General features: G+C 38.3%; 1 protein-coding gene across 2 annotated transcripts in view; it reads right to left on the minus strand.

Moving 5' to 3' along the window:
- Nucleotides 1-286: 286 nt before the first annotated feature.
- Nucleotides 287-14,174, minus strand: part of LOC136866345 (cytokine-like nuclear factor N-PAC) — a 367,035-nt gene continuing 353,147 nt past the window's right edge. For both annotated transcript variants that reach the window (XM_067143213.2, XM_067143212.2), the window contains exon 12: nt 287-1,686. In XM_067143213.2, the coding sequence (XP_066999314.2) occupies nt 1,487-1,686 (200 nt within the window). In that variant the 3' untranslated portion in view covers nt 287-1,486. The remainder of the gene's footprint in view (nt 1,687-14,174) is intronic.

Genomic DNA, 14,174 nt, shown 5'->3' on the forward strand with positions numbered 1-14,174 from the left:
AAATGACTGTCTAAGAAGTTACAAGCTTTCTGGACACAGCTCAGCTGTGTTGAAGATTTTGAAGAGAGGAAGAGGTGTGATTGTGGAAAAGCAACCAATAGTGTACTACTTCACATATAAAAAATATTTATTTTTACAGACAGGTAAGAACAAAACAAAACATTCAAATACTGTGTAGTAAAATTATATTTATTTTTTCTTTCTTAATGATTTATTTAATTTCATTTACACCAGCTTGTCAGGTTGTTGTTCTCCCTAGTGGGGTGCAATGTTAAAGAGAAAAGTACGTAAAATATTGCATTTTATTGTATCATCTGTATTCTACAAATACCACATGATTCAACGATAAACGCTCTGGTGAAGTGAATGAATTAATGAATGATGAATGAATGAATGAAATGATGAATGATTGAATGAACAAATTTGTTAGTTCTGCATCATGCAATTGATGGTACTACATTCACAAGCTTTCTGAATACTCAACTCCTCAGAATTTGACCAGTGATAATAAAAACCTCAACTTGTACTTCCTTCACTGGTTATGAGACAGCACTTTTCAGAACCAAAATACACTTGAATCACTGTTATGCAACTCCAAGGCTTGCCGATAAAAGCACAACACTTCAATACGCTTCATGACTCTTCAATTAACTGCAGCCTGTGACCTTGAAGTTCAGCCCCTTAAACAACTATATGATTCATATGCACTAAATCTTATTGACACGTTCTGTATGGTCGGCACCAACTCATAATCAGTGTAGGAATCGCATCACGTCACATCCAATACTTTCCATTGCACATTCTAGAGGGATGCACTCTCTGTTTACAACCTGGCATGTGTCTACGAACAGCACACAAGTGTACCTTCTATCCAAGTGTCTCTTTCACAGCAGTTGGTGCAATTTATCCATCGGTACACACACTCGAGCATTCTTAAGATCCGAATGCATCTACAGGTTCCGTGGCCAACACCTCTAACCAGAAAAATTTACCTGGAGCAAGATTACACACTGTTACTATCCACTAAAACTTGACTTAAATAGTGAATCAGATATGAACTGATAACGTAACTGTTATAAAAGTACAAATATATCCACGAGAAATGTAGACACTAAATGGAACACAACTCAAAAATGCCAAGCTACCAAAGTGCGTCTCCTTAAGAAACTGGGAATTTCATCTGAGATTCATGTCTATATAGTTGGGTTTAACTATATACAAATCATGTCAAATACATACAGTGCACACAACAGTTCAACTGATATGAAATTATACACTGTGATGATAATGTTATGCGCACGCTCTTCGACATTTTGTATACTTGTGACCGAATGGAATATCAGTGGTGACAAAGAAGAAAGCTTCACTAACTTAAGACAAATGCCACATTACTTCTCCCTGCCACTCCAACTTGCCATGCCAAATATACAGAGCAACAATAGGCACACCCTTTAATACGTCGAAGTTCATAAAATGCTCCACTGTCTCAAAAACGTGCACGGATATAGACAGCAGAGGCATCATGTGCACCGTATCCAAGCCTCTTCGCGTGCTTGAAGAGCTCATTTGTTGAGGCAGTGAGAGGCAGTGGTTGTTCTAGTTGGTCCCCCATGTACAGAGACAGTTTCAAATCCTTCTGCATATGCTGTAAGGGAAGATGAGTTGGAAAGGCACCCTCGATGATGGCTGTTAACAGAAACACAACAATACATCTCAGTCTCCAATATACAAGACTTAAAGATATGTGCATCTACAGTGATATATTATAAAGAGAGAAAGTTTGAGAGTTGACTCCATATCAAGAATATAAAGAACCACCTAATCAATACTTTATTTTATGCCTTAGGCAAAATTGAATATATATATTACCACTTACAGAACATGTTTTGACCACTTAGTGGTCATCATCAGGACCATAAGCACAAGTAATACTCTTAGGTTATAAAGAAAAAAATTGCTGTGTTGACTGTTTGGTGAACGTTCTTTGGTGACTCCTTTGTTATAAGATGGTGGTCATCAGATCAGGACGTCTTGCCACTCGTTCTTATTTGGAAAAGATGTTTATTCTGCGCTGTCCAGAGGGTCTGTCTTTGAGCGCGATCTGGTGTAGTAGCGATGTGACACATTCTGACAGTTCGTGCAATACTCTGGAGAGAAGGGGAGTAGAGTACTCTCGTCATCTAACATATCATGTGAGGGAGGAGGGAGATTAGGTTGTGCTTCTGCGATGTCGTGTTTGATTATATCTCTTGTTTGTCTTGCCTGTTTCTTGTCTACCCATTCCACATTCAATCCATTGCACATTCTAGAGGGATGCACTCTCTGTTTACAACATGGCATGTGTCTACGAACAGCACACAAGTGTACCTTCTATCCAAGTGTCTCTTTCACAGCAGTTGGTGCAATTTACCCATCGGTACACACACACTCGAGCATTCTTAACACATTGCTGTCCGGCCCATCGGAAGTATAACTGGCCCCTGTGGCCGGAAGGTTTTTGCAGAGACATGGAGTTATTGCAGGGTATCATAATTTAATAATTTTGGGTTCATTTACAGTTATATCTGTCCACTTTAATGTTTTTGGTGAGATTTTATATTTCGGTTCATTCTGGTAATGATATCTGTTTGATTCCTCCACCATATACGCCAACAAATCATTACAAATGAACAACTTGACATCATAACCTATATTTTCAGGTTCACTCGTCGAAATTTTTTAACGCCAGGCGTCCACGAGAAAGACTACAAAAACAGTATAATATCCCGTTAGGCCACTCACTGTCAGAAATAGGGAGAACATTATCAACAGTACTTATATCTAGACCATCTTTGCAATCTGAAGGAACAGGTCATTCTTCACATGGTGCAATAAACGTGTCATTCACCGCATCACTTTCTCTGGCACTAGAATTATCTTTAGACAATTCATATTCACTCTTCTCACAATCACGGGAAACATATGGCAAATTATCAGGGTATAATTCATGTATAATATCACCAGGAGTCAGTCCACTGTTTTTGTTTACCGGCGCTGCCATTTTTGTTTACTAGCATTGATAGATACACGGAAGATATTCGAAGGCAAAAACAAATGCCACTGACTGACTAAAACGGGCAAAATCAGTACTAAAAGAAGCGGAGATTTTCTACCATTTAGGTACATCAACGATAATCTCCAAATAGTTCCTCAATAACCGTTAAATGCATCAGAAGACAGACTTGCACTAACACGGATTCATACGTGATCGGCTGCAGAGCACCATGCTCGCAAACACGTATTGATACGTGAGCGGACAGCATTGTGTTAAGATTCGAATGCATCTACTTGGAATGGGCAGACAAGAAACAGGCAAGACGAACAAGAGATATAATCAAACACGACATCGCAGAAGCACAACCTAATCTCCCTCCTCCCTCACATGATATGTTAGATGACGACAGTACTCTACTCCCCTTCTCTCCAGAGTATTGCACGAACTGTCAGAATGTGTCACATCGCTACTACACCGATCGCGCTCAAAGACAGACACTCTGGACAGCGCAGAATAAACATCTTTTTCAAATAAGAACGAGTGGCAAGACGTCCTGATCTGATGACCACCATCTTATAACAAAGGAGTCACCAAAGAACTTTTACCAAACAATCAACACAGCAATTTTTTCTTTATAACGTAAGAGTATTACTTGTGCTTATTGTCCTAATGTTTTTTCATCTTAGTTTCTTCTTTATACAGCTGATGATGACCACTAAGTGGTCGAAACATGTTCTGTAAGTGTTAATATATATTCAATTTTGCCTAAGGCATAAAATAAAGTATTGATTAGGTGGTTCTTTATATTAACGTCTTGATTATACTCATCGATACGGTCATGAAATGGACGACTTGTAATAGTATATACAAACTATGATTTTCCAGTCTGTCAAAACATGAAATATAACACTTAGAAAACTATAAAATACTTGTAAAGTAAAATAAATAAAAAACAAGTAATAGAATAACATAATTTGTTCAACAAGAACATCCTCTCAGATTCTATCAAATCACTTTCAATTATACCTATTTCACATTGTTGTATATATTATACAAACTAGCTGATGTACCCGTGCTTCGCTACAGGATTCTCAGAAAGACTGACTTTGTGGATTTCCTAATTAAAGTCAACATAGGTCATTACAAAAACGTCGGTAGGAATGTAGCGATTGTAAGCAATGTTATCATATATAATACTCGATCAAATGAAAAGCAGCACATTTTCTCACTTTTAACGAACAGTACTACGGTGCCGATCTAACAGTCCAAAGTTCCAGAGCTGGAATGACCAGGCCGCAAATTGCCGTGAACACTCCTGTGCTATTATTCCGTTAAATATGCAAACTGCTCGTTCCAATCAGTGCTTCAGAGTAGGGATTGAATAACTCGAATGCTATTATGAACCACTGTGCTGTGTAGGGTCTACCAGTAGTATCAAAAAATTGATGAACCAGAGGAATGGCATGCTAAAGAAGAAAGTTATCTAACTGCCCAGCTATTTCCCGCCGATATTCAGGCAGGCGGTTACACTCGGTACAACCGGGCGAGTTGGCCGTGCGGTTAGGGGCACACAGCTGTCAGCTTGCATCCGGGAGATAGTGGATTCGAACTCCACTGTCGGCAGCCCTGAAGGAGGTATTCCTAGGTTTCCATTTTCACACCAGGCAAATGCTGGGGATGTTCCTTAATTAAGGCCAAGGCTGCCTCTTTCACATTCCCAGCCCTTTCCTATCCCATCGCGCCGTAAGACCTATCTGTATTGGTGCGATGTAAAGCAAATAAGAAAAAAAATACTTGGTACGCAGCAGTAATCCTATCTAACGGATATGAGTGGCAACATAAGGCACAAAGTACATCACAACAAACAATGGTCAATGTCATGTTATTGTTGATCAATTTTATGAGCTTTCTATATTGTAGGCCTTCACATTTAGTTTTCTTTCGACTCTGTGATATTAGGGCATCTTATAAAATTATTTATACTATAGGCTCTAGTTCGTTATTCTCCAACTTCATATACTTATTTTCATTAAATTCTGCTTAACCTCTTTCTCGTGACTCGGCGCTGATATGGACTTAGTAACCAAAATCCAAATTCATGAATATCTCTGTGAACATAGTCGGTACAGTAACAAAATATAAGACAAATGATCGGAAATTTAATACTATACAACTTTAGTTATGTAGTATTTATCGATACGACCACTAAGTAATAACATAAATATTTGAAAATTAAATTTTAGGCCCTCCTCTAAACTACCATTTCACTCAGCGTGAATGAAATTATTTATAGCCTAGATTATAGTGACTTATTCCCCGACTTTGAACACCAACTTTCATTAAGAAAGGACCAATAATAATAATATAAATATCTGAGAATTAAATTTTAGGCCTTCCCCTAAACTATAATTTTCTCAGCGTGAACACAATTATTTATAGCGTAGATAGTAGCGACTTATTCCCTAACTTTGCATACCGATTTCCATTAAGATATGATCACTAATGACAAATATATGAGAATTAAATTTTAGGCCTTCCCCTAAACTACTATTTCACTCAGCATGAATAAAATTATTTATGGCCTAGATTGTAGCGACTAATTCCCCAACTTTGCATGCCGATTTTCATTAAATATTTTTCAGCAGTTTTCTCGTGATGCGTGTACATACATACAGACAGAAACTTACGGAAAATTAAAAAGTGCATTTCCTTGTTACTGTGGACATATCTGATACAGAAATACCATCCTTTTTAAATTCTGAGCAATGTACAGACAAAACTGTTATTTTTTCTTATTATTATTGTGCTTTTACGGCAGCATTGGACCACTGTAGTCAATTTCTGTCGGGTCTTCTATGATGTTTTATGTTTTTTCTTATTTTATATTTATATAGAGACTTATCAATGATTGTCAGTGGGTGATATTATGATCATCATCATCATCATCATCAATGTCCCACTCCAGTTGTCCGGGTGTGGTTAACAAGTCTCCTCCACTCCTTTCTGTCCTTCCATTTTTCCTGCTCCATTAACTTCCGCCACATCCAATCCAGCTTCTCTAATGTCCTTCCAAATCTGATCCATCCACCTTCTTCTTGGTCTTCCAACTGGTCTCTCTCCCTTAACTTCTCTTTCCAATTCCCTTCTTTCTACCCGCCCCCCTTCCTTTCCCATTCTTTTTACATGTCCAAACCATTTCAGTCTTGCTTTCTGTATCTTCTATTAGCTCTTCTCTGATTTTAATATTTTGAATTCTATCTCTTCTTGTCTTTTTAGCCGATCATCTTAAAATTTTCATTTCTACTGCTTGGATCTTACTATCTTGTCTCTCATTAGTTGCCAGCGTTTCTGGTCCGTTTGTTACAATTGGTATGAAATCTTGTATATATAATATTAATTTCGTTCTCTTGGGTACGTTGTCATCCCATGAAAGCTCTCTGACTTGATGATGAAATGTTGTACCCTTACTTAGTCTGTTATTAATTTCAGAATTGATTTCATTACTTCCATTAATAATGCAACCAAGATATGTGAACTGTTTTACATTCTCTAACCGTTCTCTGTCTATGTTCACTTGGCTTCTCTTTTTCTCTTTTCCACAGTGCATAACTGCAGTTTTCTTTTTACTAATTACCATTCCAAACTACTCCAGATTTTCATTCCAAATGTCCAGTCTCCTTTGTACTTCCTTTTCTACCTTTCCCGAAATCACCACATCATCCGCAAATACCAAAGCATTCACTTCATTACTACTGATACTCTGTTTTACACGCTGCCTTAACCATATCAGCATTGAATTAGTCTTTTCACTTGCTTTACCTTTGGTCAGTGCTTTCACTGCCCGTTCAAGTTCCAACTATGTTATCAGGTTCTTTTCTTTTTCTCCATCTATTTCCCATTTTCTTATCTCCTTCTTCCTCCAAGTAGTCATCCTCATTATAAAGTTTTTCAAAATACTTTGCCATCACCTTCTGAAGACCCTTTTCATCATATACTATGGATCCATCTTCCCTCTCTAATGCCTTGATTTTTCCTTGATTTATTTTTAGATTTTATTACTGTGTATAATCGTTTCTGATTTCCCTGACTATCTTGCTCAATTTTGTTGGTAAACTCTACTCAACATTTCTCCCTTTCTTCCTTGATATTCCTCTTTACTTGTAGTTTTAATCTTTTGTACTCCACACGTAACCTTTCTATGTTATTCTCATCCCTTCGATACGTTTTTGCTTTTCCTTATCCATTCCTTTCTTCACCTTGTTCCTTTCTTTTATTTCTGTTTTTATTTTGTCTGTCCATCACACTGTCTCCTTTCCCTTAACCTTTGCTTTCGTTCTCCCGCATACCTCAATTGCTGCTTCCACACATGTCTGTCTTAAATTGTCGCGCTCTTCTTCTCCACTTCATATTCTCATGTTAGGAAACTTCCTTTTTATACAATCTTGGAATGCCATTCTTTTATCCTCCTCCTCCTCCAATTCCCAAATCCTGATCTTTGGCTTCTTCTTCAATACAATTTTACTTGTTTTAATTTCACAATCAATAATTAATCTATGATCACCTTCTATACTTTCGCTTTCTTTGTATTCATGACGATCTTCCCCATTCTCGGTCTGTTATTATAAAATCGATGAGTGTTCCATATCCATCCCAATCTATATTGGCTGATCTTATGGCTATTCCTCTTCATAAACCTTGTGTTCTTTATTATCAGGTTATTTCTGATACAAATGTCCAACAGTTTCTCTCCATCTTCATTACTATCGCCATAGCCATGAGGGCCCAGAACATTCTCATATCCCATTCTATCAGTTCCCACATGAGAACAAATGTGACAAATTATTTGAATGTTGAAATTTATTACACTTTAGTAGATATGAGTCAGTTTTCTGTACTTTACTTAAAACTCACTCTGGGTTCATGTCTTATCTCCAGTGCCCAAGCTTGCACTGATGAAGGTCACTGTCCTCAATTGTGGATTGCTAACGCAAACATGTCCGTAGGGGAGGTAAGGGAAGTCAGAGCAGGGCACAACTCTGCTCAGTAGTGAGGGTGAAGTGCTAAGTGGCTATAGTCTATTAGTCTCTTTACATGTATTAGAAAAATAATGCACGATATTGATTTTTGGAAGAAATTAATGTGCAACAATGATTTCCTGTGATTTTGTTTGAATTCGGTTAAGTAATTTTCTTTCTCTTTTAGATATTCCCCCATTAACGCCCTTACGGACAGACAGACTTGCTTTAATAACAGCGGGATATACTTCACTTATTGTATCCAAAGAAGATAGTTCTTCTATTATATGGCCGTTTACATGCACATCAGCAACTAACCAGTTCTATTTGCGTCAACACCGATATTTTCTAGTAGTGTGCATTTTAGTATGATCCATGGTTGGGCTACCAATGGAATTTTACGTCACCCTTATTTGACACAAGTGCAGTTTTGAATGCAGCTACACCGAAATCATTTTCAGGTTTCATTAATCTTGTGATCTACCAGTTTTATCTCAAATCCACTTGACCATTATGAAGTGTCTAATGTTTGGACTTTTATATGTTTACATCAGTGTATTTTATATGTTTGTATTTGTAGTTTTAATGCAGGAGGTTTAACTCCCCTTTTGTTTGTAATGACACAATGTCCTACTTCCAATTTTTATGATGAATAGCTGAGGATGACCACTATGTACGGTCTAAACTAGTACTGTCTGAAAGTAAGACTGTGTATTGATTAGGTGAAAAATAAACTAAAGTTTGTAAAACGTAAGTTACCATGTTTTGTTTGTCGAGGAAGTAAGACACACAATTGAAATTCTTTGTACCTGCCTTAAAGAAGCAACAATGAACACTTATGCTAATTAATAAATTTTGTAAGTGGTGTAAGAAATCATTTAAAGTATGATAATCCTGGCAACACAATATGATCTTGCAATTTGAAGTATCGAACTCGGGGCTATCAGTTAATGTGTTACGGGTTCCACTTGTAAATAATCAAGAACACACACAAGAACACATTTTCATCATATTGAAATTATTCTTCCACTTCTTTATCCAATGCAATTCAAAACGACTGCACCACTCAGTCGATCAGCTCGTCTTCTTTCTCCCTAGTCTTCCCAGCCCAAACTTTGGAACATTTTCGTAATGCTACTCTTTTCACTTTTGTCGGAAATCACCCAAAACACATCGAGCTGCTTTTCTTTGGATTTTTTTTTTTTCCAGTTCTTGAATCAAGCAATCCTGGTGAGGGTCCCATGCACTGGAACCATACTCTAATTTGGGTCTTACCAGAGAATTATATGCCCTCTTCTTTACATCCTTACTACAACCCCTAAACACACTCATAACCATGTGCAGAGATCTGTACCCTTTATTCACAATCTCATTCATGAGATTACCCCAATGAAGATCGTTCCTTTTATTAACACCTAAGTACTTAGTGATCCCCATAAGAAACTTTCATCCCATCAACACAGTAATTAAAATTGAGAGGACTTGCAGTTGCTCACAATCTTGTAACATATTTATTACTCTATACAGAATATCATCATCTGCATAAAGCCTTACCTCTCCACTTTTTTACTCGTATCATTTATATTTAAGAAAACAAAGGTCCAATAATACTGTCTTGAGGACTTCCCCTCTTAATTATTACAGCTTCGCCTACTCTAATTCTCTGAGATCTATTTTGTAGAAATAGAGCGACTCATTCAGTCACTCATTTAGTCTAGTCCAATTGCACTCATTTTTGCCAGTAGTCTCCCATGATCCATCCTGTCAAATACCTTAGACAGGTCAATCGCAATACAGTCCATTTGACCTCCTGCATCCAATATATCTGCTATTTCTTGCTGGAATACTACAAGCTGAGTTTCAGTGGAATAACCTTTCCTAAACCTAAACTGCCTTCTATCGAACCAGTTATTCATTTCGCAAACATGTCTAATATAATTAGAAGAATGCTTTCCCTAAGGTTACATGCAATGCGTGTCAAACTGACTGGCCTGTAAATTTCAGCTCTACTATAGCAACTCTCCATTCATTTAGTATAGCTCCTTCATGGAAACAACAATCAAATAAGTATAGTACGCGCACCTTTTAGTGATAGATGGCCACCCTAGTGCTGAAGTGGTCAACCTCGGTTATTTTCGAGATTCGTATTGGTAACCTTTCAAACACAAACTATGAATCGCTTATGCATCGCTGTGCGATATCTGGCGTACACTTTATGTGCTAGTACTGGAATGTCTTCTTGGAACCTGTTTCTGCCTTACATACCCTTCCATTTTTCACTAAAATTTGTATGACTGCCAATTATGCTTGCCATCATGTTATCCTTAGCCGACTTCTTTGCTAGACCAATTTCCTAATAAGTTCCTTCAATTTCTCCTACTTACACAGCCATTTCTTTCCAATCTGCACCTCCTCCTTAGTTTCTCTATTTTTCTGTTATAATGAAGTGGGTCTTTACTATTCCTTACCAAAGGTACAAACCTCTTTTCACATTCCTCAACAATTGCTTTAAACCCATCCCAGAGCCTATTTACATTTTTATTTATCGTTCACCACCGATCATAGTTACTTTTTAAAAACTCTGTCATGCCTGCATCTATCATCCATATGGTACTGCCTAATAGACCTACTTTGAAGATCTTCCTTTCTATCACATTTAACTTTAAACTTGACAAAAACAGCTTTGCGATCCCTAATACCATGCCACACTGCCACGACTGTGAAGGCCTAGTTCGAGGAACGTGGCATTGCTTTGATGCCATGGCATCCAAACTGCCTGGATATAAACTCAATTGAACAATTGTGGTTGAATTGCAGAAGTGAATTCGAGCTACATCAGCCCTGTCCCACAGTGTAAGCCAATTAGAAGATCTACTGTTGCACTTGTGGTATGGGATATCCCAGGACATTCCGCTACATCGGTGAACTGATGAACTGCTGAGTGGCCGTGATTTTCCAGGATGCATTAAGTAAGTGGCCATAATGCAATGGTTCATCGGAGTATGTTTGAATGTGTAATCTGGAAGTACAATATTAAGAGCTGTATCATAGACCCTTTTGAACCTGTCAACGACATATGTGCAGCTAGCAAAATAATATAACGCTAGCGCTGTGCCACGTCCAGGAAGCCATCTGGTGACGAATTAACATACCATTTCCATTTCTACTGTAAAGTCTAAATTTCAAGAAGTCATTGTTTAACAAGCCTTTCTCGTGGACAGTTGAGATTTTTTTCTGATGATACAGAGCACAGTTCTCTGCGAAACGTAAAGAATTTCACATTATTTTCTTAACACGTCATAAGCCCAAAAGCCTACACAGTATCACATCCGATTACTGTTTGGATGAAAGAACTACACCAAAGAATGAAGAGTTGCTGTAGTAGCTTCAATGCACAAAGGAAGGGGTGATAAACAATGCAAATAATTACGGGCTAGTCGGCTTGGCATGTGTTGCATGTAAGCTCAGGGAAAGCATTCTTTCTGATAATATTAGGCATGTTTGCAAAAACGTTTCAGGAAAAGTTACTCCACTGAAGCTGAACTTGTAGTATTCCAGCAACATTTATCAGATATTTTAGATTCAAGAGGTCAAATGGACTGTATTTCTATTGCCCTATCCAAGGCTTTTGACAGGATAATCACGGGAGATTACTGACAAAAACGAGGGCTTTTGGACTAGACAAAGGAGTGATTGGAACAGGTGGATAAATGTCTAGAAAACAGGTCTCAGATAATTAGAGTAGGTTCACGGTGTGAGTTACTGTAGTCACGTCCTCGTTCGTGAACCATGGGTAACGGATGAGTGGCCTACTAAATGGTCCTGAGAGTCGGGATACCAGTTGCTATGCAATGGGAGTGGGCACCTCAGACATATTCTCAGTCATGGCCCTCCTTGTGCCTAGACGGCTAGGACTATACAATCCACAAGCGGTCTCTAACCCGTTATAGGAGAGGTTCTCACTTGGACTATGTGTAAGTAGGGTAGCACACTGCTTCATGAATTTACCGAGATCAAAATATGTAAAGGAAGCCTCCGACCTACGGGAGTTACGCGTCCGGCCCTGAGGTGTAGGGGACAACGTGTCTGCCTGTCACGGTTTGATTCCCGGCTGGGTCAGGGTTTTTTAATTGTAAATGATTAATATCCCTGGCCTGGGGACTGGGTGTTTGTGTCGTCCTCAATATTCCTTTCCTCACATTCAACACTTTACACTTCCGCCATTTCCAAATGCACGCAGGTTCACAACATATGGTGCTAAGTAGGGGCAAAAGATCTTCTTAAGTCGACGCCCCGAATAAATAGCAATAACAAAATTTAAAAAATGGGAGTAATGGAGTCCCACTCCTATTTGATAGGCGGGGGACTCCTTGGAACGAAATGAAATTTGATAGGGAGCCATCAATATTAATGGGGCTTATGGAAGAAAGAAAGTAGAACTGGTGGAGTCAGCAAATAGGATGCATCTGGATGTGCTAGGAGTAAATGCTATTTGGGTAAGGGGAGGAAGAGATAGGAGACTAGAATATGTACTTGACTGGTGTTAAAAAGGGAAGGGCAGAGTGCGGGTTGGACTGTTAATCATGAATACTATTGCACGCAACATAGTTTCTGTTAGGCACGTAAATGAGCGAATGATGTGGGTAGATTTGGCAGCTGGAGGAATTAGGACGAGAAATGTCTCACTGTATAGATAAGAAAAGTGTTCCAATCTTCGAGATTGTTCTATGGCTGATGTGTGTCATATTGATATGTGGTAAGAAACCTTGTCATGAAAATTTTTTTGTGCTATGTAATCCAACTGTTGATGTACTTCAGAAAGTTTGTTATGATAAACTGCAAGACTTGAGTTTAAATTTTAATTAGGAGCTGTTGATGGTGACACCTCTCTCATTTATGTTCGTGTTGTGGTTGTTATTTTTACTGTTGTGGAGGTGGCCCTGTAAAAAACACATCATTAAAGAAGGAATAAAAATACACACTATTCCTTGTTTAATAATGTGCTTTTTTTTTCCAGGTATGTTGTAGTGTGATATCTATATTTAACTTGTATGTTCGACAGACTGAAAAGCTTTTAAGTTACATTTAACTGAGTTGACACTAGAAAGTATGGATTCCTTGTTAACAAAATAACTACCTTTATGAACCGGAATCCTGCACACAGTGGAAAAAACTTTCCGGTCCCTTGGGTTTTCACTGAGGACAGGTTTTGCAGTACAACTGTTCAAGAAAGTCTGTGTAAGTGTTCCAATTATAAAGGAATCAAACTATTGTCACACTGGCATAAGATATTGGAAACCGAGCTCGATAGCTGCAGTCACTTAAGTGCGACCAGTATCCAGTAATCGGGAAATAGTGGGTTCGAACCTCACTGTCGGTAGCCCTGAAAATGGTTTTCCATGGTTTCCTATTTTCACCCCAGGAAAATGCTGGGGCTGTACCTTAATTAAGGCCACGGCCTCTTCCTTCCCATTCCTAGGCCTTTCCTATCCCATCGTTGGCATAAGACCTATCGGTGTCAGTGCAACGTAAAGCAAATAGCAAAAAAAGAAAGATATTGGAAAAGATTGGGTAAAGATTAAGATCACTGCTAGAAAACCAGTATGAGAAGGAACAATGGACCTTATATTGCCACAGAAAAAAACTGGGAAAAAGAAAAGATCTCATAATTGTATTCTTGGGTTTGGAATAAACTTATGACAGTGCCATGATGCACGATCTGGGATTGCCTAAAAACTGATGATCTCTGACTCCTTAATAAAGATACAAATGCTATGTGAAGGATGCAAAAGCTATATACAAGTAGGTAATGGAAGACTGGATTGGTTCAAGACAGAGGAGTATAGCAGGGTAGCACACTTTTCTCATTACTTTTTGTTGCACTTATGGATATGATTAGAAAGAAAATCAAAGAGTTTGGAGGGGATCTCAATGCTTTGGCCTTTGCTGATAATGTAGTTGTATGGGGGATGAGGGAGGGGAAGGGAGAGAACAGAGCTAGAGGTACATAGAAGATTAGATGAATGGAACTCCAAGCTTAAAGAGCACTGGCTGATTAGTGAGTATGAGCAGTCAGAACACCCAGTGCAACCTTATGCCCGAGGGAGAAAAAAATGAATATACAG

This window comes from Anabrus simplex, chromosome 3 (assembly GCF_040414725.1).
Source record: "Anabrus simplex isolate iqAnaSimp1 chromosome 3, ASM4041472v1, whole genome shotgun sequence".
NCBI classification, from domain to species: Eukaryota; Metazoa; Arthropoda; class Insecta; order Orthoptera; family Tettigoniidae; genus Anabrus; species Anabrus simplex.